At 34.1% G+C, this 27791-nt stretch overlaps 4 protein-coding genes across 9 annotated transcripts; 1 reads left to right on the top strand and 3 right to left on the bottom strand.

Moving 5' to 3' along the window:
• Nucleotides 1–676: 676 nt before the first annotated feature.
• On the bottom strand, nt 677–2131 carry LOC141403302 (uncharacterized). Its single transcript, XM_073985491.1, has one exon. The coding sequence runs from the start codon at nt 2129–2131 to the stop codon at nt 677–679; it is 1455 nt and encodes a 484-aa protein (XP_073841592.1).
• Nucleotides 2132–6094: 3963 nt separating this feature from the next.
• LOC141403747 (uncharacterized) lies at nt 6095–25930 on the top strand. 4 transcript variants are annotated; one of them, XM_073986651.1, is made up of 2 exons: nt 6095–6180; nt 23957–25930. In XM_073986651.1, the coding sequence occupies exon 2, from the start codon at nt 23975–23977 to the stop codon at nt 25871–25873; it is 1899 nt and encodes a 632-aa protein (XP_073842752.1). In that variant the 5' UTR covers nt 6095–6180; nt 23957–23974; the 3' UTR covers nt 25874–25930. The 4 variants fall into 4 exon arrangements, with proteins under 4 accessions (XP_073842752.1, XP_073842750.1, XP_073842751.1 ...); XM_073986649.1 differs by lacking the exon at nt 6095–6180 and adding an exon at nt 14450–14697; XM_073986650.1 differs by lacking the exon at nt 6095–6180 and adding an exon at nt 22898–23006.
• Nucleotides 11885–14811, bottom strand: LOC141403756 (uncharacterized). 2 transcript variants are annotated; one of them, XM_073986671.1, is made up of 2 exons: nt 14685–14811; nt 11885–14082 (listed from the first exon to the last, which is right to left on the bottom strand). In XM_073986671.1, exon 2 carries the CDS (start codon nt 14017–14019, stop codon nt 12343–12345), a length of 1677 nt encoding a protein of 558 aa, XP_073842772.1. In that variant the 5' UTR covers nt 14020–14082; nt 14685–14811; the 3' UTR covers nt 11885–12342. The 2 variants fall into 2 exon arrangements, with proteins under 2 accessions (XP_073842772.1, XP_073842771.1); XM_073986670.1 differs by having other exon boundaries at nt 14667–14793.
• Nucleotides 19912–23120, bottom strand: LOC141403749 (uncharacterized). 2 transcript variants are annotated; one of them, XM_073986654.1, is made up of 2 exons: nt 22995–23120; nt 19912–22326 (listed from the first exon to the last, which is right to left on the bottom strand). In XM_073986654.1, exon 2 carries the CDS (start codon nt 22256–22258, stop codon nt 20375–20377), a length of 1884 nt encoding a protein of 627 aa, XP_073842755.1. In that variant the 5' UTR covers nt 22259–22326; nt 22995–23120; the 3' UTR covers nt 19912–20374. The 2 variants fall into 2 exon arrangements, with proteins under 2 accessions (XP_073842755.1, XP_073842756.1); XM_073986655.1 differs by having other exon boundaries at nt 22991–23093.
• Nucleotides 25931–27791: the final 1861 nt, after the last annotated feature.

Below are 27791 nucleotides of genomic sequence, written 5' to 3'. Positions count from 1 at the left end.
AGGCTGCTTCTATAGACCTTTTCTGAAAAAAAAGAGTGCTTCTATAGAATTTTTTCAAAAGAAAGGCTGCTTCTATAGACCCTTTCGGAAAAAAAAGGTGCTTCTATAGACCCTTTCTGAAAGAAAGGCTGCTTCTATAGACCCTTTCGGAAAAAAAAGGTGCTTCTATAGACCCTTTCTGAAAGAAAGGCTGCTTCTATTGATCCTTTCTGAAAGAAAGGTAACGGTAACCCATTAGCACGCATTTCTTTAATACTAACTCCCTTAAATCGATACCCTTTTCCTTTTCCCTTTGAGTGACTTTTAAAAAACTTGAGATCACTATTTGAATTTTATTGTTTGTTTCTTATCATCTTTATAACATATGAGGACACAATTCGGTAGCTTAGCGAAATGCCAAATTAAAGAATTGACATTTAAAAATCCGTTTATGAGTATTTGCAATATGTTGATGAAATGATTCCAAAGAAGCATTCGTGTGTTGAGATATTTATGAAAACTGGAGATAATCAATTGTCTAAAATCTTTTTTTCTGGTTTTTCCTTATCGTCAGTGTTTTTTGTTAGATCGAATATTACCACAAGCGGGACAATGGTAGCAACGATCTTTTCAATGTTTGATTAGGTGGCAGGTTTTCCTCTTAATACTTATATGTACTACATTTCTTACATTAGTATTATGGTAGTATCGTTTCATGTTTTTCATTCTGAAAAATTGTTGTTTTAGCACGTGGTACCGGCGATTCAGTTTGATGCATCTTGTTAAAATGCATATCAAGACCTCTTTGTGTGGTAAATCTTTGATAACAAATGTTGCAAATATACTCTGAATCTATAGACGAAGGATGTTTTTTCCTTGTATGATCTAGGAGATGTTTAGATTCTTTATAACATCTTCCACATATTTCACACGTATATTTATTAATACGTCTTACATCTACTGGATGCTTATTGTACAAGTGAATATGTAGACCGTGTTGTGTGATAAATCTTTGATCACAAATCTTGCAGATATACTCTGAATCTATAGACGAAGGATGTTTTTTTCTTATATGTGCCCGTAGATTTTTATCTATTGTAAAAGAACTATCACATAGTTCACAATTATATTTATTAGGTATTTTAGTGGATTGAGCTCTTTGATGCATCCGTTTATAATGCATATCAAGACCTGTTTGTGTGGTAAGTCTTTGATTGCAAATTTCACAGATATATTCGGTATCTCTAGATGATGGATGTTTATTTCTTATATGTGACTGGAGTGTTTTAGATTCCATATAACAACTACCGCATATTTCACATTTATGTTCAGTAGTAGATGGTTGAGTTTCTGGATGCGTATTGTACGAATGTCTGTCAAGACCTCTTTGTGTGGCAAATTTTTGATTACAAATTTCACAAATATACTCGGTATCTATAGACAAAGGATGGTTTTTTCTCATATGTCTCTTTAGATTTTGATTATCTGTATAAGAATTACCACATAGTTCACATTTATGTTCAGTAGGTGTTTGAGTTTGTGGATGCGTCTTGTAAGAATGCCTATTAAGACCTGTTTGGGTGTCAAATCTTTTATTACATAGTTCGCAGATGTACTCGGTATCTGTAGACAAAGGATGTTTTTCTCTAATATGTCTGTTTAGGTGTTGATTTTTTGCATAAGAATTACCACATAGTTCACATTTATGTTTACGAGAAGATGAAACAATCGATTTCTCTTTATTATCACTGACGTTAGCGTCTGTAACACCATTGATCTCAAGGCCTTCACTATCCTGTTCATCTGTGTGCACATCAGTTATTTCTAATTTGGGTAAGGATACCGCTTGAGTTGTTGTACTAGTTAGATGTTGTTGGTGTACTTCTTCATCATCTTCCGGTAAATATTCGTCCATTTCATCCATCTCCTCTTTTTTGATAATATCAACTGGGAATTCATTGACATTTTCTGGTAAAAATTCTTCCATTTTATCCAAGTCTAGTTCATCTTCATTAATATCATTCCCGGTATTTGTAAAATTTTCAAGTTTTGTGACATTGTAGTGTAGTAGTGTATTTGTAACATTTTTAAAATCTTCCGCTTTATAATCATTGGCAAAGGGTTCAATTTTTATGGAAAAATTTTCCGACATCTTTACTTTGAGTATCTCTGACTTTTCAATTTAGGTAAACAAGATTTTTCTGCAATGCATTTAGAGGACTGTCAAAGGAAAACAAACATTACAAATGTAATTAGTTTTAAGCTTTTGTAACAACTTTTAATTTTTTTTATATTAATTTCGTAATTTTATTCAAGACCATTTTAAGCGTATTTTATTTAAGGGGTGTCCCAACTAGAACGCAATTTTTAATAAAACAGATATTTAAAAAAAATCTTGAAACTTTATTACCTATATCGTAGACAGAATGAGGTTAGGTATGGAACAAGATATGGTGCAGAAGGCCGCCGCGGCTTTGCTGGCACACACTTGCAAGACTTCTCAATTCTCTTTTGCTGAACAAGTTTGTTATCGAACAGCATTTTGTAAAAATTTGTACAAACTTTTGCGTTATCGTACAGACCTAATATGTTATTGTTTTTATAATTATTTTCTTCATAGAAGCTTTGCTCCAGAACAGCCGTGTGCACGGCCATCCACTGGTGGTTTCTGTAAAATACTCTTAATTTAATTACTTCAACAACACTTGGGTGTATAAGTCTTTTTTGTAATAATTCTTTAATAACTCATTTGTAGCACGATTTTAGATAACATTAGTGCTTAAAAATGTCTAAGTACACAGTCTTACATAAGTATACGTACGCCCCATAAATCTCGGGTTTTAGAAAAAGTAATGATATTTATGAAATTCCAAGTACACAGGTTTATTTCGTCTCACTAATAAACAATATTTAATACAACAAAAGTATATTCCATAATATAAAAACGGTAAATTTTACAAAAACCATAAAATGATACTTACAAAAGTATACATACGCCCCAAGGAAATATGAGTATTATCGTACAATTTATGGAATTAGCAGCAAAATTTATACATTTTATTGTTTTGGCGAATGTGTCTGGGTGTCCGAGATATATTTTAGAAAAAAAAAATAATTTTTGGGTGTTAAGTGCCGTTATTTAATTCCAAACTTCTTGTATAGCTCGTTAAAGCGGACCGTTGCTGATTTCTTTCCGTTTTAAGTATTTGAGTATACAAAAGCCACAATATTAGAGTCAGATTATAGATTTTGAGATCCTAGAAAGCTTTTTAGTTGACCTTGTGCATAACACACCTTCCTGGGTGTCGATAAATTCACATTTTTCCTAGGATATCTCAGGAAGTTAATAGTTTCCTCGGAATTCTTGGCTCATATTACATACAGAAGACCTTGAATTGTATTATAATATGGTGTTATATAATCCTTGGACACCAATTGAATCAGAAATGTGAAATATTCTGTTAAAAACCTGCTCCCAAAGCATCAAAATATAATCAATACCAAAAAGCATGAAATTTACACTGTGAACAACGTAGTTTTCGTATTATAACCATTACCGTCAATATAGGGTCGGAAAGTATCGGATAATTGTACATTTCTAATACAATTGGTGTCCAAGGATTATATAACACCATATTAAAACACAATTCAAGGTCTTCTGTATGTAATTTGAGCCAAGAATTCCGAGGAATCTATTAACTTCCTGAGATATCCCAGGAAAAATGTGAATTTATCGACACCCAGGAAGGTGTATTATGCACAAGGTCAACTAAAAAGCTTCCTAGGATCTCAAAATCTATAATCTGATACTAATATTGTGGCTTTTGTATACTCAAATACCTAAAACGGAAAGAAATCAGCAAGGGTCCGCTTTAACGAGCTATACAAGAAGTTTGGCATTAAATAACGGCACTTAACACCCAAAAATTATTTTTTTTTTCTCTAAAATATATCTCGGACACCCAGACACATTCGCCAAAACAATAAAATGTATAAATTTTGCTGCTAATTCCATAAATTGTACGATAATACTCATATTTCCTTGGGGCGTATGTATACTTTTGTAAGTATCATTTTATGGTTTTTGTAAAATTTACCGTTTTTATATTATGGAATATACTTTTGTTGTATTAAATATTGTTTATTAGTGAGACGAAATAAAGGCCTGCGTACATAAGCTGCTTTGCCTGATTGCCTTGCTTTGCTGCTTCAATAAAAAATAAAAGAACAAAGAAGGCCGACCCAATTTCCAACTGATGGCAACCCAGTTCGAAATTTCGTCTTTATTCTATTATTTTTATTACGTCAGAAATGAAGCAGGTAAGCAAGGCAATCAGGCAAAGCAGCTTATGTACGCAGGCCTTAAACCTGTGTACTTGGAATTTCATAAATATCATTACTTTTTCTAAAACCCGAGATTTATGGGGCGTACGTATACTTATGTAAGACTGTGTATGTAATAAAGCAACAAGAAAAATTAAATATTAATTCTCTCTTAAATTTACTCTTTTCCTATTTTGCTCACCATTGCTCCAGAACAAAAAAGTTTTTACAATTTTTACGACTTTTACACATTTTACCAAAAATTGTTCACTTCTCTTTAAACAAAAATGGCGCTGAAAGAAGCTCTCTTTAAAATTTTTTACTCGACAAATTTGAGCGTGTAAAAAATAGTAACATGGTTGCCGGCGTCTGATTGGCTGGTTCGTTGACTTTGACATTTGTTCCAGCTTTTTTGACGTTTTTTCCACTTTTGCTTTCTCGAACTTTTTGGAAAAACTTTTGTGTGAAAACAATTTGTCTCTCTTTTACAAGTTTTACTATCAAAAAGTACGTGGACAAAGTTAGCATTTCTACCAATGTAAAACACTGTGCGAGCAAACCAACCCAGTGGGAAAATGGAGAATATATTACATTGATAATAAATAATTTATAGCATTATATGATTTACATTATAGAATTTGTCAAAAATAATCGAGAAAAGAATGCAATTTGAGCAAAAATTAATTATAACACTGTTGTTATAGGATGCATTATATTATTCATCCCAATTGAAGCGAAATGGTAATTTCATTTCACGAAATTTACAGATTGATTACCGTCTATATTCCAGAATCTGTATATGATGGAATGTGTAGTTTCATACTTTGTTTTTTTTTTCTTGATTTTGTGTCCCCTTATTTTCGGACGACTTCATGTCGCGTCATTGTTAACTTTGTAAATTTGTTTAGTTTTGTTTCATTCGTGTGACGGTAAAGATGTATGTACGTTTTTTAAATGTATTCAAAGCGACATTGGAGGCGTTTAATACCAAATAAAAAGAAATGTTGTGCAAGTACATACATCAAATGAAACCAAGTAAAATTGTTCAACATTTGCAAATTAAATACTTTTATAACATAAATACATATTAATATAAATTATTTTTTACAGAAGTGTCAAAGTGCGAAGGATATGACGAGAAAGAATACATAAAGGAGATTAGAAAGACATTCCATCTGACTAAATTAAGACAGTTTAATAGTTGGTTTACTTTTAAGAAATCCTCTCGATTTCAATTGTCAATTCCATTTCTCAAACGTCAAGTGAAAGCCAATGGATTTCGGATGAGTTTTCATTTGACGTATACGCAAAGGAATTATCAGTTGAAATCCACTCGATTTTGTTTTTGTATTCTAGGAATAGGTGCATATATTTATTAAACTATGTTTATTACTAATAAAAAAATAATAAAATTGAATTAAAATATATATTTTTTAAATAAAAAATATATATTTTTAATCTATTATGAGGGAATAAATTAAGTAAATAGTCAATTATATAATGTATTCTTGAAATAGTGTCCAAACATGTATTATATTGAATGCATTATATTACGAATCACTTAGGCAAACAAAAGGAATGCATTATTTTCCTAGGACATGCACCGTGTTATCAATAATGTATTCTGGAATCAATAAATCATAGTGTTTATGCATTACCTCCTCGTTTACCATTGCTTCCATTTTCCCACTGGGAAATGACACACACACTCTCGTTACCATCCACAAACAGTCTGTGGTGTTTTTGACATTTCATATGCTTTGTTTTGATAAACAAACACTACCTTCCCTTCTCGTATTAAGAAACAGGAATGTAGAATATAACAAGAATATAAAAGAATTAATATAAAAATAAGTACATACCTACCTCGGATTTGATGTGAGTTGATGAATATTGTTTAATAACACTTATTTATTATTACCCTGTAGGGACTGTGGCCGATTTAAGGCTCACATAAAGCTAGCTTTTTTTTAAACATAAGTGGCATTTTATCGATAATTTTGCCTTATGCCAACTGACTAATTTTACAAGGCGATGAGCGCCTGAGTAGTCAGTATTGTCCAACGCCAGATAACTTTTCGACTAATAATAAACTAACTTTTTTTTTGCCTATTTTTAGTCAGTTTAAAACATAATGTGAAAAAAAACAATTTTTGTTTCTGTGTGTTTTTTATTTTTGACTTTTCATATTCTCTCTCTCATTCTCTTTGTCTCTCTCTCTTTTTTGTTAGAGAGAAGAAGGGGCAAATTTGTATATTTCCTTTGTGTTCCTTTTTAATTCCAGAATAATATGAGTAATATGTACGAATATGTTCAGTCCATCAACACTGTATTCTATAACTGGATGCTGCATTTATACGAAGAATATTAAGAAAAAGCAAGTGCGAATTATTATACATTTGTGCCTTATTTCTTCGACAAACCCAAAATACTTTGCAGACGGTACATGTTTCTGTTTTTCGAGTGGTTAATCTCTAGATAACTTTTCGACTAACTTTATATTGGTCGAAAAGTTATCTAGACATGGACAATTGCCGAAATTTTTTTTTTGTTCAAAGTGGTTCATCTCTAGATAACTTTTCAGCCAGTTTTTAGTCAGTTTAAAAATTATCGATCTATTATCAATCATTTTATCAACTGGTTAATAAAAGTCCGACAGGGTAATTATATATTTTATTTTGTTGTAAACTTAACAAACAAAAAAATACAAGTTAATAACGCGTTGGTACGAAGTGAATGGAGCCGCTCAAAAGTACGTTTTATTGTCGTTTTAACAAGAGACACAGAGCACAGATCGAGAGAGGGTTGCCATTGACTGGAGTGTTTACTCTTGAATATGTAGGGAGAGTAGTATTAAGAAAAACGCATTGTATTCCACAACATATTAATTGAAATTGCTATTCTTTAGTCATTATTATAGCTCCCCGTTCATTTGCGTTCAAGAATCTTCAAGTTTTACCACTTTTTACTCGAAAAGCGTTCCTTTACTTCACACACAATACAATTCATATGGGAGCAGTTTACAACTTTTCCTACTTTTGGCGGTTATGCCAGTTTAAGAAGTAAAGGAACATACCATAATATAGTACGTTTACATTGTACAAGATTTATTAAATCAGTGGACTAAACAGGTTAATTTCATTGCAAAGCAACTTTTATAGAGATCAAACCTAAAAAAGCTCTAATGTAAACGTGTTATAAGTTAGCATTAGTTATAAGTTAGCATTTGTTGTACTTCTATAGACCCTTTCTGAAAGAAATGGTGTTTCTATTGAACCTTTCCGAAAGAAAGGGTGCTTGTATAGAACCTTTCCGAAAGAAAGGGTGCTTCTATAGAACTTCTGTGGAACCTTTCCGAAAGAAAGGGTGCTTCTATAGAACCTTTCCGAAATAAAGGGTGCTTCTATAGAACCTTTCCAAAGGAAACGGTGCTTCTATAGAACCTTTCCAAAGGAAACGGTGCTTCTATAGAACCTTTCCAAAGAAAACGGTGCTTCTATAGAACCTTTCCGAAAGGGTTCTTCTATAGCACCTTTCCAAAAGAAAGGGTGCTTCTATAGAACCTTTCCGAAAGAAAGGGTGCTTCCATATAGAACCTTTCCGAATGAAAGGGTGCTTCTATATAACCTTTCCGAATGAAAGGGTGTTTCTATAGAACCTTTCTGAAAGAAAGGGTGTTTCTCTAGAACTTTTCCAAAAGAAAGGATGCTTCTGTGGAACCTTTCCAAACGAAAGGGTGCTTCTATAGAACCTTACCGAAAGAAAAAGTGCTTCTATAGAACTTTTCCGAAAGAAAAGGTGCTTCTATAGAACTTTTCCGAGAGAAAAGGTGCTTCTATAGAACTTTTCCGAAAGGGCGCTTCTAAAGAACCTTTCCAAAAGAAATGGAGCTTCTGTAGAACCTTTCCCAAAGAAAGGGAGCTTCTGTAGAACCTTTCCGAAAGAAAGGGAACTTCTGTAGAACCTTTCCGAAAGAAAGAGTGCTTCTATAGAACCTATCCGAAAGAAAGGGTGCTTCTGTAGACCCATTCTGAAAGAAAGGATGCTTCTATGGAACCTTTCCAAAAGAAAGGGTGCTTCTATAGAACCATTCAGAAAGAAAGGGTGCCTCTATAGAACCTTTCCGAAAGAAAGGGTGCTTCTATAGAACCTTTCCGAAAGAAAGGGTGCTTCTATAGAACCTTTCCGAAAGAAAGGGTGCTTCTATAGAACCTTTCCGAAAGAAAGGGTGCTTCTATAGAACCTTTCCGAAAGAAAGGGTGCTTCTATAGAACCTTTCCGAATGAAACGGTGCTTCTATAGAACCTTTCCGAATGAAATGGTGCTTCCATAGAACCCTTCCGAAAAAAAGTGAGCTTCTGTAGAACCTTTCCGAAAGAAAGGTTGCTTCTATAGAACCTTTCCGAAAGAAAGATGCTTATATAGAACCTTTCCGAAAGAAAGGGTGCTTATATAGAACCTTTCCGAAAGAAAGGGTGCTTCTATAGAACCTTTCCGAATGAAAGGGTGCTTCTACAGAACCTTTCCGAATGAAATGGTGCTTCTATAGAACCTTTCCGAATGAAAGGGTGCTTCTATAGAACCTTTCCGAATGAATTCTGAAAGAAAGGGTGCTTCTATGGACCCATTCTGAAAGAAGGGGTGCTTCTGTGGACCTATTCTGAAAGAAAGGGTGCCTCATAGACCTATTCTGAAAGAAAGGGTGCCTCATAGACCCATTCTGAAAGAAAGGGTGTATCTATAGACCCATTCTGAAAGAAAGGGTGCTTCTATAGACCCATTCTGAAAGAAAGGGTGCTTCTATAGACCCATTCTGAAAGAAAGGGTGCTTCTATAGACCCATTCTGAAAGAAAAGGTTCTTGTATAGACCCATTCTGAAAGAAAAGGTTCTTCTATAGACCCATTCTGAAAGAAAAGGTTCTTCTATAGACCCATTCTGAAAGAAAGGGTGCATCTATGGACCCATTAGGAAAGAAAGGGTGCTTCTATGGACCCATTCTGAAAGAAAGGGTGCTCCTATCGACCCATTCTGAAAGAAAGGGTGCTTCTATGGACCCATTCTGAAAGAAAGGGTGCTTCTATGGACCCATTCCGAAAGAAAGGGTGCTTCTATGGACCCATTCTGAAAGAAATGGTGCTTCTATGGACCTATTCTGAAAGAAAGGGTGCTTCTATGGACCCATTCTGAAAGAAAGGGTGCTTCTATGGACCCATTCGGAAAGAAAGGGTGCTTCTATGGACCCATTCTAAAAGAAAGGGTGCTTCTATATACCCATTCTGAAAGAAAGGGTGCTTCTATATATCCATTCTGAAAGAAAGGGTGCTTCTATATACCCATTCTGAAAGAAAGGGTGCTTCTATATACCCATTCTGAAAGAAAGGGTGCTTCTATATACCCATTCTGAAAGAAAGGGTGCTTCTATATACCCATTCTGAAAGAAAGGGTGCATCTATGGAACCATTCTGAAAGAAATGGTGCTTCTATGGACCCATTCTGAAAGAAAGAGTGCTTCTATGGACCCATTCTGAAAGAAAGGGTGCTTCTATGGACCCATTCTGAAAGAAAGGGTGCTTCTATGGACCCATTCTGAAAGAAAGGGTGCTTCTATGGACCCATTCTGAAAGAAATGGTGCTTCTATGGACCTATTCTGAAAGAAAGGGTGCTTCTATGGACCCATTCTGAAAGAAAGGGTGCTTCTATGGACCCATTCTGAAAGAAAGGGTGCTTCTATGGAACCATTCTGAAAGAAATGGTGCTTCTATGGACCTATTCTGAAAGAAAGGGTGCTTCTATGGACCCATTCTGAAAGAAAGGGTGCTTCTATGGACCCATTCTGAAAGAAAGGGTGCTTCTATGGACCCATTCGGAAAGAAAGGGTGCTTCTATATACCCATTCTGAAAGAAAGGGTGCTTCTATATACCCATTCTGAAAGAAAGGGTGCTTCTATATACCCATTCTGAAAGAAAGGGTGCTTCTATATACCCATTCTGAAAGAAAGGGTGCATCTATGGACCTATTCTGAAAGAAATGGTGCTTCTATGGACCCATTCTGAAAGAAAGGGTGCTTCTATGGACCCATTCTGAAAGAAAGGGTGCTTCTATGGACCCATTATAAACGGAAGAGTGCATCTATGGGCCCATTCTGAAAGAAAGGATGCTTCAATGGACCCATTCTAAAAGAAAGAGTGTTTCTATGGACCCATTCTGAAAGAAAGGGTGCTTCTATGGACCCATTCTGAAAGAAAGGGTGCTTCTATGGACCCATTCTGAAAGAAAGGGTGCTTCTATGGACCCATTCTGAAAGAAAGGGTGCTTCTATGGACCCATTCTGAAAGAAAGGGTGCTTCTATGGACCCATTCTGAAAGAAAGGGTGCTTCTATGGACCCATTCTGAAAGAAAGGGTGCTTCTATGGACGCATTCTAAAAGAAAGGGTCTATAGGACCGGTACATATAAAAGCTGTGATCGATTTGCATTTTTCTTTTCTCCAAAATTATTGTACCGATATGACCGGTAACCGGTGTTGCCGAATTTGACGATTTATCGTCATTTTGACGATTTTTTGGCCCAAAATTGAAAAATGACGGTTTGACGATTTTATGGTCCAAAATGACGATTTTTCACTTAAGCCAGAAATGCATGAAATATTTGCACTTTGACCAAAATTTCCGAAAGATTTTAAGGAAAACAATGTTCCAAACTCGATTTTTGAGATTTTTTAATGTTTTATAGCAATTTCCAGACGGAGTAGCTATATTTAGGCACATATCTGGAATACAGGTGTTTTCATAGTTTTTGCACCACATTCAAATTAAATCAGCTGAAAATTTTCGTTTAGTTTTGTTAATGGATGAAAATCTTCCTCGAAAAGTTTTCGAGATAAAATATTAATTGTATCTCTTTTGTTGTAAAAAATATGAGTCCAGCTTTATTAACTTCCTATTAATGCCCCCTTTAAACTGTCAGCCAGTTTTGAAAGACAAGTTTTATCGATTTCCGACTGCCCAACAACCAAAATGTACGTGTACCGACAAACATGGACGGTCACACTGTCAAGAAAGCGATTTTTGAGCTAAGATGTAATTCAAAATGACAATGTGTACCCAGCTTTACCATGCTGCATTACTGCAAACTCGATAACCATAGGAAACTAGCATCTACTGAGTGCTGTTTTTATAGGGTATTTAAGTGATATTGGGTTAGATTTACTGCTGTGGGTTGTATATCTTATGTTGCCAGTCTCATTCACAAAAATATCAGCGAAAAATCGCATTAAACGGTAACCAAACCGAGTTTTAGACTATGTTGACGATTTTTTGTCGATTTTCCAAATTTTAATGACGATTTGACGATTTTTTTGACGATTTCCGATCAAAAAATGTTGGCAACGCTGCCGGTAACCCGTTAACTTGAATTTCTTTGACACTAACTCCCTTATATCGAAACCGCGCTAAATCGTCATTCCTAATATTTTCGTAATATTTCGTAATATTTTCTTTGTCGCTTTAATTACGAATGATCGTGATTCAATTGCCGATCAAATTGGAATATTAAAGAAATAACTCGTGCAATAAATGATAATTGAAACTCTTGCAAAATTTTTATTTACCATTTTTATTTAACGTGTGCATTTGAATGAATTTTAAAAAACTCGACATCACTATTTGAATTTAATTGTGAAGTTTTTTTTTAATTATTTTTTTTTATCATCTTTATACCAAACGGGGATACTATTCAATAGCTGAGCGAAATGCCAAATTACACAATTGACCTTTTTGTATCCGTTTAGATTTTCTTCGATATGTTGACGAAATGACTCCAAAGAATCATTTTTGATGATATTTATGAAAACAGGAGATATCAATTGTCTAAAATCTGTTTTTAGTTGTTCACTATGCCACAATTTTTCATTAAATCAAATATTTCCTTATACAGTTTACCATAAACAGGACAATGGTGGTTATAATTTTTCAAATGTTTGATCCAGGCAGTCCTTCCTCTTAATACTTATATGTACCACATTTCTTACATTAGTATTATGGTATCGGCTCATGTTTTTCATTCTGAAAAGTTGTTGTTGTTGTTTCAGCGCTTGGTATCGGCGGCTTAGTATTATGCATTCTGATACAATGCACAAATAGGCCTTCAGGTGTGTGAAATCGGTTCGAACATATTTCGCAGATAAACTCTGTATCTATAGACATTGGATGTTTATTTCTCATATGTGCCCACAGTTTACGAACATCTATATAACTTCTACCGCATATTTCACATTTATGTTTATTAGTATATGTTATAGCTTCGTGATGTATCTTGTATAAATGAATATCAAGACCTTTTTGCGTGATAAATCTTTGATGACAAACATGGCAGGTATACTCTGTATCTATAGCCGAAGGATGTCTATTTCTTATATGTATCCGCAGTTTTTTAGATTCTATATAACATCTACCGCATATTTCACATTTATGTTTATTAGTAGGTGTTATAGCTTCGTGATGTATCTTGTATAAATGAATATCACGACCTCTTTGTGTGGCAAATCTTTGATTACAAATTTCGCAGATATACTCTGTGGTATCTGTAGGCAAAGGATATTTTTTTCTCATATGTTTAATCAAATTTTGATTTGCTGCATAAGAATTACCACATAGTTCACATTTATGTTTAGAAGGTGTTTGAGTGGAATGGGCTCTTTGATGCATCCGTTTATAATGAATATCAAGACCTTTTTGTATGGTAAAACTTTGCTTGCAAATTTCGCAGATATACCCTGTGGTTTCCGTAGACGAAGGATGTTTTTTTCTTATATGTTCCCGGAGATTTGAAAATACCTTATAACAACTACCACATATATCACATTTATGTTGAATAGTAGCTTGAGTTTCTTTATGCATCATGTAAGAATGCATATCAAGACCTCTTTGTGTGGCAAATCTTTGATTACAAATTTCGCAGATATTGGTATCTGTTGGCAAAGGATGTTTTTTTCTCATATGTCTCTCAAGATCTCCATTTTTTGCGTAAGAATTACCACATAATTCACATTTAAGTCTTGTACCTGTTTGATTTTCTGCATGCAACATGTAAGAATGCCTATCAAGGCCTTGTTTTGTGGTAAATCTTTGATTACAAATTTCGCAGATATACTCAGTATCTATAGACAACGGATGTTTATGTCTCGTATGTTTCCGTAGATTTGCCTCTCTATTATAAGAAATACCACATAGTTCACATTTATATATAGTAGGTGTTTGAGCTACACTAGAAGATGAAACAATAGATCTTTCTGTTTTAGCACTGACGTTAGAGTCTGTATTACAATTGATATCAAGGTCTTCAATATCATCCTGATCCTCTTGAGTTGTTGTACTAGTTAGATGTTGTTGTGTACCACGTTGATGTTGTACTTCATCATGGGTAATAGCTTCCGACGATGAGTAGATGCTAGCTGAATCCTCTGATAAAAATTCGTCCATTTCATCCACGTCCTCTTCTTTGATTATATCAATTGTGGATTCATCGACATTTTCTGGTAAAAATTCTTCCATTTTATCAAAGTCTATTTTGTCTTCTTTAATATCATTTTCCATATTTGTAAAATTTTCAAGTTTTGTGGCATTGTAGTGTAGTGTATTTGTATCATTGTTAGAATCTTCTGGTTTATAATCTTTGGCAAAGAGTTCAGTTTTTATAGAGGTAATTTCCGACATCTTTGCTTTGAATATTTTATTGTTTACGAAAACAATTTTTGGCTGCAAAGTATTTAGGGATGGCTGTAAAAGAAAACCAAAGATTTCGTATGTAAATACTTTTAAGTTTTTGTAACAACATTTAATTTAAATTTAACAATTTAATGCAACTTTTCATTTTCTTTTGGGATGTGGCAACCCTAAACGATGGTGAAGGAAATGGATAAAACAATTTTGTTAAAATTCATTTAGTGTTGCCTCTCGTAGACTAATTTTCTTTTTATGTCCAATTTTTCCCACTAAAGTTTAGTGGGTTTAGTTTAGTGACTAAACCAAATATGACTTTTTGGAAACAAAATGCTGTAAAACCCGTTGTAAAGTTTTTATTCTATATATTTATTTCCACATCTGTATATTTTGATTGCTATTCAATGACTTCTTCTTTGAAACGTTATCAAAACGTAATGCCATCGCCACTTTTATTTCTAAATATTTTCTTCCTAACATTTCTCCCAATGTGAAACACTGTGAGAGCAAACCAAATGACTCTCAGTCTAATTACCATCCACACACAGTCTGTGGTATTTTTGACATTTCACATGCTTTGTTCCTTTTCTTATTAATAAACAAAAGAATATAAAATAAAAAAAAAATAATAATATACATACGTAAATATACATTCCTACCGTTGAATTTGATGTGAGTTAATGAATATTGTTTAATAATAAATTCTGTATTATTTATATTTTGTTAAAAACTTAACCAAAAAATAAAAGTTAACGCGTAGCTACGAAGTGAATGGAGACGTTTAAAGTTTAAACGATGTTTTGTTGTCATTTTAACAAGAGACCGACTCTTGTTGACTCGTTGACTCAACAGAGTGTGTGTGAGGCAGAGTTTGCCATTGACTTGAAAATTTGAAAATTTTAGAGAGAATAGTATTAAGAATGAAACCAGTATGAAATTGGAATGCATTATCTTCGTAATCGTTGAGGCTTTGTATTATGTATGAATCTTGAAATAAGTAAATAAAAGAATGCAAATGGCATTGATTACCTACTACATAGGTATATTCCCAAATCCAATGGTAATGGACTCAGTACACACAATTCATAGATTACACATTAATTTCTTCTGGACTCAAGAAAAGAATGCATTATTTTCCTAGGACATGCTCCGTGTTAACAATAATCGCATTTGCATTCTTTTCTCGATTACAAAGGTAATGCATTCCCCATTTTCCCACTGGGAAGCATTGGGTTTCATAATAAATGAACAAAAATACTATTCCTAAACAATATTATGCTGTTACGTTTACACGTTTGTACATACTGGATTTAGTAAAAATCTGGGGATTTAATTGTCAATTTAATTTTATTCGAAAGGAAGCCTTCATAAAAAATAACCCGATAAAACGTTCTAATGTAAACATGTTATAAGTTACCAAAATTGTTATGCTTCGATCATGGTATAATAAAGAAGGTAGAACAGCTCCTGGGGCTCAATTCTGTTTCTATGAAAATGTGAAATGAAAACTTGTATAAAGGAGAAAACTGTCAAATGAAAAAAAAATTGTAAAGGAAATATTTTTCCTTTCAAATTTTCATAGAACAAGAATCCAGTCCCAGCTCCTGGATTCTTGTTCTATGAAAATTGAAAATGAAAAGTAGTTTCTTTATAAATTTTTTAATTGACATTTTTTCCTTCCAAAAAGTTTTCATTTCACATTTTCACAGAAACAGGCTTAAGGAACTTATGAAAAAATGAATGAAACACCATGTTTTCTCTTCACAATTTAAAATCCGCGCTACTAAAATACTACATATGTATTTCCAACGTGACTTCGATAAATATCATCTACGACAGGTCTATAAAAACGGGGTTTATTGCAATAAATTTTGCTTTACAGCTACAGAGGTATACCTAACTCTCAGTCCGACGTACAAAAATTATTCACCAACCTACCACAACAACGCTCTCTGAGCGTCCGTATTACCCAAATACGTTGAGTCCAAAATCACATTTAGAACACAAAATCGGCGACCGAAACTTACTTAAATGTTGTCTTTCGTAAAACAAATAATTTTCCTTTGCAATGAATTGTATTTCATGTTTTGTCTATATACCCTTTCTAAAAGAAAGAGTGCTTCTATAGACCTTTTCTGAAAGATAGGATGATTCCATAGACCCTTTCTTAGAGAAAGGGTGCTTGTATAGGAGCTTTCTAATGGAAAGATGGTACCCTTTCTGATAGAGAGGGTGCTTCTATAGTCCCTTTCAGAAAGAAAGGGCGATTCTATTGTCCATTTCTGAAAGAAAGGGTGCTTCTATAGACTCTTTCTGAAAGAATTGGCGCTTCTATAGTTCCCTGCAGAAAGAAAGGATATTCTTCCTTTTTGAAAGAAAGGGTTCTTCTATAGATCCTTTTTGAGAGAAAGGGTATTTCAATACCCTGTCTGAAAGTACGGGTGCCTCTATAGACCCTTTCTGGACGAAAGGATCTTTATATAGATCCTTTCTAAAAGAAAGTGTGCTTCTATAGAATCTTTTCGAAAGAAAGGGTTTTTCTATAAACCCTTTATGAAATGAAGGGTGCTTCTATAAACCCTTTCAGGAAGAATGGATACTTATATAGACCCTTTCTGAAAGAAAAGGTGCTTCTATAGACCCTTTCTTAAAGTAGGCGTGTTTCTATAGACACTTTCTGAAAGAAAAGGTGCTTCTATAGACCCTTTCTTACAGTGGGCGTGTTTCTATAGACCCTTTCTGAAAGAAAAGGTGCTTCTATAGACCCTTTCTTAAAGTAGGCGTGTTTCGATAGACCCTTTTTTAAAGTAGGCGTGTTTCGAAAGGCCCTTAAAGTAGGCGTGTTTCTATAGACCCTTTCTTAAAGTAGGCGTGGTTCTATAGACCCTTTCTTAAATTAGGCGTGTTTCTATAGACCCTTTCTTAAAGTAGGCGTGTTTCTATAGACCCTTTCTGAAAGAAAAGATGCTTCTATAGACCCTTTCTTAAAGTAGGCGTGTTTCTATAGACCCATACTTAAAGTAGGGGTGGTTCTATAGACCCTTTCTTAAAGTAGGCATGTTTCTATAGACCCTTTCTGAAAAAAAGGTGCTTCTATAGACCCTTTCTTAAAGTAGGCGTGTTTCTATAGACACTTTCTGAAAGAAAAGGTGCTTCTATAGACCCTTTCTTACAGTGGGCGTGTTTCTATAGACCCTTTCTGAAAGAAAAGGTGCTTCTATAGACCCTTTCTTAAAGTAGGCGTGTTTCTTTAGACGCTTTCTTAAAGTAGGCGTGGTTCTATAGACACTTTCTGAAAGAAAAGGTGCTTCTATAGACGGTTTATTAAAGTAGGCGTGTTTCTATAGACCCTTTCTGAAAGAAAAGGTGCTTCTATAGACCCATTCTTAAAGTAGGCGTGTTTCTATAGACACTTTCTTAAAGTAGGCGTGTTTCTATATACCCTTTCTGAAAGAAAAGTTGCTTCTATAGACCCATTCTTAAACTAGACGTGTTTCTATAGGCCCATTCTTAAAGTAGGCGTGTTTCTATAGACCCTTTCTGAAAGAAAAGGTGCTTCTATAGACCCTTTCTTAAATTAGGCGTGTTTCTATAGACCCTTTCTTAAAGTAGGCGTGTTTCTTTAGACCCTTTCTTAAAGTAGGCGTGGTTCTATAGACACTTTCTGAAAGAAAAGGTGCTTCTATAGACGGTTTATTAAAGTAGGCGTGTTTCTATAGACCCTTTCTTAAAGTAGGCGTGTTTCTATAGACCCTTTTTTGAAGTAGGCGTGGTTCTATAGAAAGAAAAGGTGCTTCTATAGCCCCTTTCTTAAAGTAGGCGTGATTCTATAGACCCTTTCTGAAAGAAAAGGTGCTTCTATTGACCCTTTCTTAAAGTAGGCGTGTTTCTATGGACCCTTTCTTAAAGTAGGCGTGTTTTTATAGACCCTTTCTTAATGTAGGCGTGTTTCTATAGACCCTTTCTGAAAGAAAAGGTGCTTCTAGAGGCCCTTTCTTAAAGTAGGCGTGTTTCTATAGACCCTTTCTTAAAGTAGGCGTGTTTCTATAGACCCTTTCTTAAAGTAGGCGTGGTTCTATAGACCCTTTCTGAAAGATAAGGTGCTTCTATAGACCCTTTCTCAAAGTAGGCGTGTTTCTATAGACCCTTTCTTAAAGTAGGCGTGCTTCTATAGACCCTTTCTTAAAGTAGGCGTGGTTCTATAGACCCTTTCTTAAAGTAGGCGTGGTTCTATAGACCCTTTCTGAAAGAAATTATACTAATATACACACTTTCTGGAAGAAAGGGCGCTTCTATAGACCCTTTTTGAAAGTAGGTGTGCTTCTATAGACCCTTTCTGAAAGAAAGAATGCTTCTATACACCCTTTCTTAAAGCAAGGATGCTTTTATAGACCCTTTCTGAAAGTAGGTGTGCTTCTATAAAATATTTCTGCAAGAAGGGATGCTTCTTTACACCCTTTCTGAAAGAAAGGGTGCTTCTCTACACCCTTTCCGAAAAAGGGTGTTTATAGAGAATCTTTCCGAAGGAATGGGCGCTTCTATAGAAACTTTCCGAAAGAATGGGTGCTTCTATGGACCCTTTTTTAAAGTAGGCGTGCTTCTATAGACCCTTTCTTAAAGTAGGCGTGTTTCTATAGACCCTTTCTTAAAGTAGGCGTGTTTCTATAGACCCTTTCTTAAAGTAGGCGTGGTTCTATAGACCCTTTCTGAAAGAAATTATACTTCTATACACATTTTCTGGAAGAAAGGGTGCTTCTATAGACCCATTCTTAAAGCAAGGATGCTTTATAGACCCTTTCCGAAAGTAGGTGTGCTTCTATAGACCCTTTCTTAACCCAGATATGCCCAAGGCTTGACAGTGACCATGATAATTTTTTACAATTTTTTTCTATATTTTTCTCACAAAAATTAAAATTTTTTGTACTGGGCCCCTCCGAAATGGTATGCAGATGTATTTCTAGCTATATCCTTGAGGTCAGAAATAAAAACGTTAGTTTGATAAAGCTTACATGTCATGAGAACAAGAACTTTTTTGTGTCCTATATATAGGACATTGGACATATCTGGGTTAAAGAAAGAATGCTTCTATACACCCTTCCGGAAAGAAAGGGTGGTTCTATAGAATCTTTCCGAAAGAATGGGTGCTTCTATAGAACCTCTTTCCGAAGGAAAGGGTGCTTCTATAGAATCTTTCCGAAAGAATGGGTGTTTCTATAGAACCTCTTTCCGAAAGAAAGGGTGTTTCTATATAACCTTTCCGAAAGAAAGGGTGCTTCTATACACCCTTTCTGAAAGAATGTGTGCTTCTATGGACCTTTTCCGAAAGAAAGTGTGCTTCTATAGAATCTTTCCGAAAGAATGGGTGCTTCTATAGAACCTTTCCGAAAGAATGGGTGCTTCTATAGAACCTTTCCGAAAGAAAGTGTGCTCCTATAGAATCTTTCCGAAAGAATGGGTGCTTCTATAGAACCTTTCCGAAAGAATGGGTGCTTCTATAGAACCTTTCCGAAAGAAAGTGTGCTCCTATAGAATCTTTCCGAAAGAATGGGTGCTTCTATAGAACCTTTCCGAAAGAATGGGTGCTTCTATAGAACCTTTCCGAAAGAAAGTGTGCTTCTATAGAATCTTTCCGAAAGAATGTGTGCTTCTATAGAATCTTTCCGAAAGAATAGGTGCTTCTATAGAACCTTTCCGAAAGAATAGGGGTTCCAAAGAACCTTTCCGAAAGAATAGGTGCTTCTATAGAACCTTTCCGAAAGAATAGGTGCTTCCAAAGAACCTTTCCGAAAACAAGAGTCTATAGAACCAGTACATAACAAAGCTGTTATCGTGTCGCATTAAAAAAAATCGAGGTTCAAAGTGTTAAAGAAAAACTGTTGCAATATATGATAATTGAAACTCTTGCATAATTTTTATTTACCATTTTTATTTAATGTGTACATTTGAGTGACTTTTATAAAACTCAAGATCTTATATTGTGGAAATTCTTTTTCTTTTTTCATTTTTCATCATCTTTGTACCATATGAGGACATTATTCGGTAGCTGAGCGAATCCGTTAATGATTTTCTTCAATATGTTGATGAAATTATTCCAAAGAATCACATGAGTGTTGAGAATTTTTTGCAATCGAAATCCTCAAGTTCGATGATATTTATGAAAACAGGAAATAATCAATTTTCTAAAATCTTTTTTTAGTTGTTCACGATGCCACCATTTAATGTTTCTTGTTAGATGGAATATTTCTTTATACCATTTACCACAAGTGGGACAATGGTGGCCATGATCTTTTAAATGTGATAATGATAAATCAGGCAGTCCTTCCTCTTAGTACTTACATATATGTATGTTTTATGGTATCGGCTCTTGTTTTTCATTCTGAAAAATTGTTGTTTTTGTTGTTTCAGCGCATGGTACCGGCGGCGATTTAGTTTCATGCATTTTGGTACAATGTATATCAAGGCCTGTCTGTGTGGTAAATCGTTTCGAACAAATTTCGCAGATATACTCTGTATCTATAGACAATGGATGTTTCCTTCTTATATGTGCTCGCAGTTGTTTAGATTCTGTATAACATCTACCGCATATTTCACATTTGTGTTTATCAGTAAATGTTATAGCTTCGTGATGTGTTATGTATAAATGAATATCAAGACCTTTTTGTGTCATAAATCTTTGATTACAAATTTTGCAGATATACTCTGAATCTATAGACGAAGGATGTTTTCTTCGCATATGTTCTTGGAGATTTTTAGATTCTTTATAACATTTTCCACATATTTCACACGTGTATTTATTAATACGTCTCATAGCTACTGGATGCTTAGCGTAAAAATGAGTTTGTAGACCATTTTGTGTGGCAAATTTTTGATTGCAAATGTTGCAGATATACTGTGAATCTATAGACGAAGGATGTTTTTTTCTTATATGTAACCGTAGATATCTATATCCTGTAAAAGAACTATCACATAGTTCACAATTATGTTTAGTAGGTATTTGAGTGGAAGGAGCAGCTCTTTCATGCATCCGCTTACAATGTACATCAAGACCTTTTTGTGTGGTAAACCGTTGATTGCAAATTTCGCAGATATATTCGGTATTTATAGACGACGGATGTTTATTTCTTATATGTATCAGGAGAGTTGCAGATTCCTTATAACAATTACCACATATTTCACATTTATGTTCAATAGTTGTAAGAGTTTCTGTATGTGTATTGTAAGTATGCCTGTCAAGACCTCTTTGTGTGGCAAAACTTTGATTACAAATTTCGCAGATATACTCGATATCTGTAGGCAAAGGATGTTTTTTCATCATATGTCTCCGTAGACTTGAAGCTTCTGTAAAACAAATATCACATATTTCGCATTTGTGATCAGTAGGTGTTTGGGTTTCTGGATGCGATCTGTAGTAATGCCTATTAAGACCTGTTTGGGTGGCAAATTTTTCATTACATATTTCGCAGATATATTCGGCATTTACAGACAAAGTATGTTGATTTTTTGTAACTGTAGACAAAGAATGTTTTTTCATCATATGTCTACGTCGACTTGAAGCTTCGGTAAAACAAATATCACATATTTCACATTTATGTTCAGTAGGTGTTTGAGTTTCTGGATGCGTCCTGTAGTAATGCCTATTAAGACCTCTTTGGGTGTCAAATCTTTTATTACATAGTTCACAGATATACTCGGTATCTGTAGGTAAAGGATGTTTTCCTCTCATATGTCTCTTCAGATGTTTATTGTTTGTATACGATTTACCACATAGTTCACATTTATGTTTAATAGGTGCTTGAGCTACACGAGAAGATGAAACATTAGATCCCTCTTTATTATCACTGACGTTAGCGTCTGTAACACCATTGATCTCAAGGTCTTCACTATCATCATCATCATCTGTGTGCACATCAGTTATTTCTAATTTTGGTAAGGATACCGCTTGAATTGTTGTACTAGTTAGATGTTGTTGTGTAGCATCCTGTTGGTGTACTTCATGATCTGCCGGTAAATATTCGTCCATTTCATCCACCTCCTCTTTTTTGATATCAACTGGGAATTCATCGACATTTTCTGGTAAAAATTCTTCCATTTTATCCAAGTCGTCTAGTTCATCTTTTTTAATATCATTTCCCGTATTTGTAAATTGTTCAAGTTTTGTTGTATTGTAGTGTAGTGTATTTGTATCATTGTTAGAATCAAAGGGTTCAGTTTTTATGGAAAAATTTTCTGACATCTTAACTTTGAATATCTCGTACGTTTACGTTTAGGAAAACAAGATTTTTCTTCAATGTATTTAGAGAACTGTAAAAGGAAAACAAACATTACATATGTAATTAGTTTTAAGTTTTTTTGTAACATGATTTAATTTTTTATATTAATTATGTAATTTGTTTAGACAGTGTCGAAGGTCACACTAGAGTGTTTTTTTTAGGTGATCTTAAATCGAGTTCCCCACTGCAGTAACCGCATCATATTTCTCTAGTATGAAATTAGACCTAGGAACCCTTGGTTTCATGAAATGGTTTCAATGAAACCATATAGTGTGACCAAGGGCAATTTGAAACGTATTTTATTTATATATACATATGTATGTATATATTAATTAATTTATAATTTATATTAAATTAGCGCTTTTCTTGTTCATCTATGATTTAGTATTTCCTCTCAAACACTTGCTCCATATTTTGTTAGTGTTTATAGGTATAATTATAATGTTTATTTTATGTTATGTTTATGTTTATTTTATCTAAATATTTTCTTCATAGAATTTCTTCCAATGTAAAACACTGTGCGAGCAAACCAAATGACACACACTCTCATTACCATCCACAAACAGTTGGTGGTGTTTTTGACATTTCATATGCTTTCTTTTGATAAACAAACTACCTTCCCTTCTCGTATTAAGAAACAGGAATGTAGAATATAACAAGAATATAAAAGAATTAATATAAAAGTAAGAACATACCTACCTGGAATTTGATGTGAGTTGATGAATATTGTTTAATAACACTTATTTATTATTAATTGTATATTATATTTTGTTGTAAACTTAACAAACAAAAAATACAAGTTAATAACGCGTTGGTACGAGTGAATGGTGTTCAAAGTATTTTTTTTTGAGTTCTTTTGTTGTCGTGCCGACCCTTGTTGTGTCAACAGAGTGTTTGTGAGAGAGAGTTTGCCATTGACGTTTACTCTTGAATATGTATATGGGTGAACAGTTTTAAGAAAAACGCATTGTATTCCACAATAAATTAATTAAAATTAATAAATATTATGCTGGTATGTTTACATTGTACTAGATTTAGTAAAATCATTTAATTTTATTGCAAAGCAACCGACAACCTGACAAAAAACCCTAATGTAAACATCTTATAAGTTACCAATTGTTATGATTCTAAAGGTACAATTTTTCTGAAAGAAAAGCTGCTTCTATGGACCATTTATGAAAGGAAGGATGTTTCTATAAACATTATAAATGATAGGATGCTTCTATAGACACTTTCTAAAAGAAATTGTGGTTCCTTACACTCTTACTGAGGAGCTTTTTTTCTGTGGGAGCTTTTTGAAAGAAAGGGTACATCTATAGGTCCTTTCAAAAAGAACGGGTGCTCCTATAGACCCTTTCTGAAAGAAATGGTCTTCTTTAGACAGGGTGCTTCTGTAGATGTTTTCTGAAAGAAAGAGTGCTTCTGTAGACCCTTTCGTTCTATAGACACTTTCTAAAGGAAAGGTACTTCTTATACCCTCTTTAAAAAAGGGTACTTCTTAACCCTCCTTAAATGAAAGGGTACTTCTATAAACCCTTTCCGAAAGAAATAATCACTTAATAGGTAGTATTATTTGAATCATTAATATTATTACATATTTTCACTACAATTTTCGATAAAATGTCCTTAGGAGCCGTACTAAATTGTTACCTTTTTTACAGCTTCAATTATCCAGTTGTATGTACGCAAATGGTCTAAAAATGTCACAAAAAGTGGAAATAAAACCTGAAACTTCTACATTAGCCGCCGGTGACTGTGACATGCAAAATACCTCCAACAACACAAATACACTAAACTACATAAGTACAACAGCAATTAAAGTTGAATATGAAGAGACATCAGCAACCAATTTGGCAAATGAAATTATGCAAATTGTTAAAACAGAAGGAAATGGAGGAGGAGGAGGAGGGGGAGAATATCCATTAATCGAATTTATCAAAAAGGAAGATTTGTTTGCAGAAAATTGCATCACAACTCCTGCACAAATAAAACAAGAAGAACCAGTTTTAAATCACATAGTAAATCCGGAACCACCACCCTTTCTTGCCTTAAAGTGTATTGGTTGCAATGAGACTTTTAACAATGATCAATTGTTGCGTAAACATTTTCTCCAAGAACATGCACGACCAAAAAATGTCCAACAACAAATAACTCTTCCAAAATTAGAAATAATGGATGTGGATGAAGACGAAAACGATGAGGAGGACGACGACGATTGTGATGATGAGGTGGAATTCAATGAGGGTGTTGATAATGCTAATGATGATTCTACAGACTCGCCAAAAATTTGCTGCATAACTAGAGCTTTCTGTGTTCATGCTCTCATAAAATCCCAGTCCAACACTTGGGAACCCATTATGCACTGTTCTATATGTCCCGAAAGCTTTAAAGAATACCACCTGTTACGCCAACACTTTAGTCAGCAGCATCCAAGCCATAGATTTCACATCCTATGTTGTGAACGCAAGTTGTACTCAAAATGTCAAATTGAGGAGCATTTCAGTTTACACCGCAATCCCCGTAAATATCAATGTGATATATGCGATAGCTGTCATATCTCTAAGGGCAATTTGCGGACACATAAAAAACGATTGCATTCAAATCTATTAAATATGCAATATGTCTGTAACAAATGTAATAAATGTTTTACCTCTCAACTGGGCCTAAATTCCCATCTGAACAGTATGCATGAAGGTTCTTCATTTCGCCCCCAACCAATATTGACGATATTGCCAAATGGTGTTAGGCAATATGGCTGTAAAATATGTGGTTATGTTTGTATTAATAGACAGAAATTTAAAGATCACTGGTCCCACTCGCACCGCCAAGTGCCAAAATATAAATGTGAGAAATGTGGTAAAATCGATAGGATCGACGTCATACAAAGCCATGTTCGAAAGCATACAGAAAATCTAACATGCCCTGCATGTGGAAAGGTGTGTAAACGCAAAAACGATCTAACATTGCATATTAATCTCACACATAAGGCCGAACGGGAAGAAATAAAGAAAAAGTTGTTAGAAATCGAAGGACCACCGCCTGCAGTCATACGTATTGATGATGATACGTTTCCTTGTAAATATTGTAGTTATAATGGCAATTCCATGGACTCGCTGCGTCATCACATCGAAGAATCCCATAAACGAGAGCACAAGTGTAAAGTTTGTAATATGTTGTTTTATTTGAAACGTGGTTTAGTTGCACACATGAGAATGCATAAGGGAGAAGCAGATGAATCATCTTCGAAAAGAAATGTCGCCATAGAAACAGAACAGCCACCATCGGTAATTGAACATCGATGTGGTGTATGTGACCTTAGGTTTGAGGATTATAATGAAATGCGTCAACATTATTTTACCCACAAAAAGGGAAACATGTTTATGTGTGCACTGTGTCATCAACAATTTAAATATGCAAATTCTCTGAAAAGGCATCACTTACGTTTGCATGCAAACGAATCGGAGGAGGAGGAGAAGGAGCAGAATGAGAAGAATGTGCAACCTAAAGCAGCTGAGGAAACAACTGAAATTAATGGGAATCCCATAGCTACAAATAACAAAGAATGTACAAAAATTTAATATCAATCATTTTGTTTCTAATAAAAATAAATAAATAAATAACAATAGTAAAATAAACTCTTTAAAAAATCCACGTTTATTGTGCTTAAAGGGACCTCCTAAAAATCTTTAAAAAATCCACGCTTATTCTACTTTAAGGTGCCTCCTAAAATGTTTAAAAATCCTGATTTATTCTGCTACTAAAAATCATTAAAAAATCCACGCTTTTCTGCTCTAAGGTGGGTACCTAAAATCTTATAAGGAACCTCCTAAAAATCTTTAAAAAAATAAACGTTTATTACGCTTTAAAGGATCTCCTAAAGATCCACGTTTATTGTGCTTAAAGGGGCCACCTAAAAATCGTTAAAAAATAAACGTTTATTACGCTTTAAAGGATCTCCTAAAGATCCACGTTTATTGTGCTTAAAGGGGCCACCTAAAAATCTTTAAAAAAATAAACGTTTATTACGCTTTAAAGGATCTCCTAAAGATCCACGTTTATTGTGCTTAAAGGGGCCACCTAAAAATCTTTAAAGAAATAAACGTTTATTACGCTTTAAAGGATCTCCTAAAGATCCACGTTTATTGTGCTTAAAGGGGCCTCCTAAAAATCTTTAAAAAATCCACGTTTATTGTGCTTAAAGGGACCTCCTAAATTTTTTTTAAAAAATCCACGTTTATTGTGCTTAAAGGGAACTCCAAACAAAAATCTTTAAAAAATCCACGTTTATTGTGCTTAAAGGGACCTCCTAAAAATCTTTAAAAAATCCACGTTTATTGTGCTTAAAGGGACCTCCTAAAAACCTTTAAAAAATCCACGTTTATTGTGCTTAAAGGGACCTCCTAAAAATCTTTAAAAAATCCACGTTTATTGTGCTTAAAGGGACCTCCTAAAAATCTTAAAAAATCCACGTTTATTGTGCTTAAAGGGACCTCCTAAAAATCTTTAAAAAATCCACGTTTATTGTGCTTTGAGGGACCTCCTAAAAATCTTTAAAAAATCCACGTTTATTGTGCTTAAAGGGACCTCCTAAAAATCTTTAAAAAAATCCACGTTTATTGTGCTTTGAGGGACCTCCTAAAAATCTTTAAAAAATCCACGTTTATTGTGCTTTGAGTGACCTCCTAAAAATCTTTAAAAAATTCTGCTTTAAGGGACCTTCTAAAAATCTTTAAAAAATCCAAGTTTATTCTGCTTTAAGGGACATTCTAAAAATCTTTAAAAAATCCAAGTTTATTCTGCTTTAAGGGACCTTCTAAAAATCTTTAAAAAATCCACGTTTATTCTGCTTTAAGGGACCTTCTAAAAATCTTTAAAAAATCCACGTTTATTGTGCTTAAAGGGACCTCCTAAAAATCTTTAAAAAATCCACGTTTATTTTGCTTAAAGGGACCTCCTAAAAAATCTTTAAAAAATCCACGTTTATTGTGCTTAAAGGGACCTCCTAAAAATCTTTAAAAAATCCACGTTTATTGTGCTTAAAGGGACCTCCTAAAAATCTTTAAAAAATCCACGTTTATTGTGCTTAAAGAGACCTCCTAAAAATCTTTAAAAAATCCACGTTTATTGTGCTTAAAGGGACCTCCTAAAAATCTTTAAAAAATCCACGTTTATTGTGCTTAAAGGGACCTCCTAAAAATCTTTAAAAAATCCACGTTTATTGTGCTTAAAGGGACCTCCTAAAAATCTTTAAAAAAATCCACGTTTATTGTGCTTAAAGAGACCTCCTAAAAATCTTTAAAAAATCCACGTTTATTGTGCTTAAAGGGACCTCCTAAAAATCTTTAAAAAATCCACGTTTATTGTGCTTAAAGGGACCTCCTAAAAATCTGTAAAAAATCCACGTTTATTGTGCTTAAAGGGAGGGACCTCCTAAAAATCTTTAAAAAAATCCACGTTTATTGTGCTTAAAGGGACCTCCTAAAAATCTTTAAAAAA

This window comes from Musca autumnalis, unplaced genomic scaffold, assembly GCF_047663935.1.
Source record: "Musca autumnalis isolate F117 unplaced genomic scaffold, ASM4766393v1 scaffold_4, whole genome shotgun sequence".
Taxonomy (NCBI): Eukaryota; Metazoa; Arthropoda; class Insecta; order Diptera; family Muscidae; genus Musca; species Musca autumnalis.
Note: the sequence above shows the minus strand (reverse complement) of the source record. Positions and strands in the feature narration are given on the sequence as shown.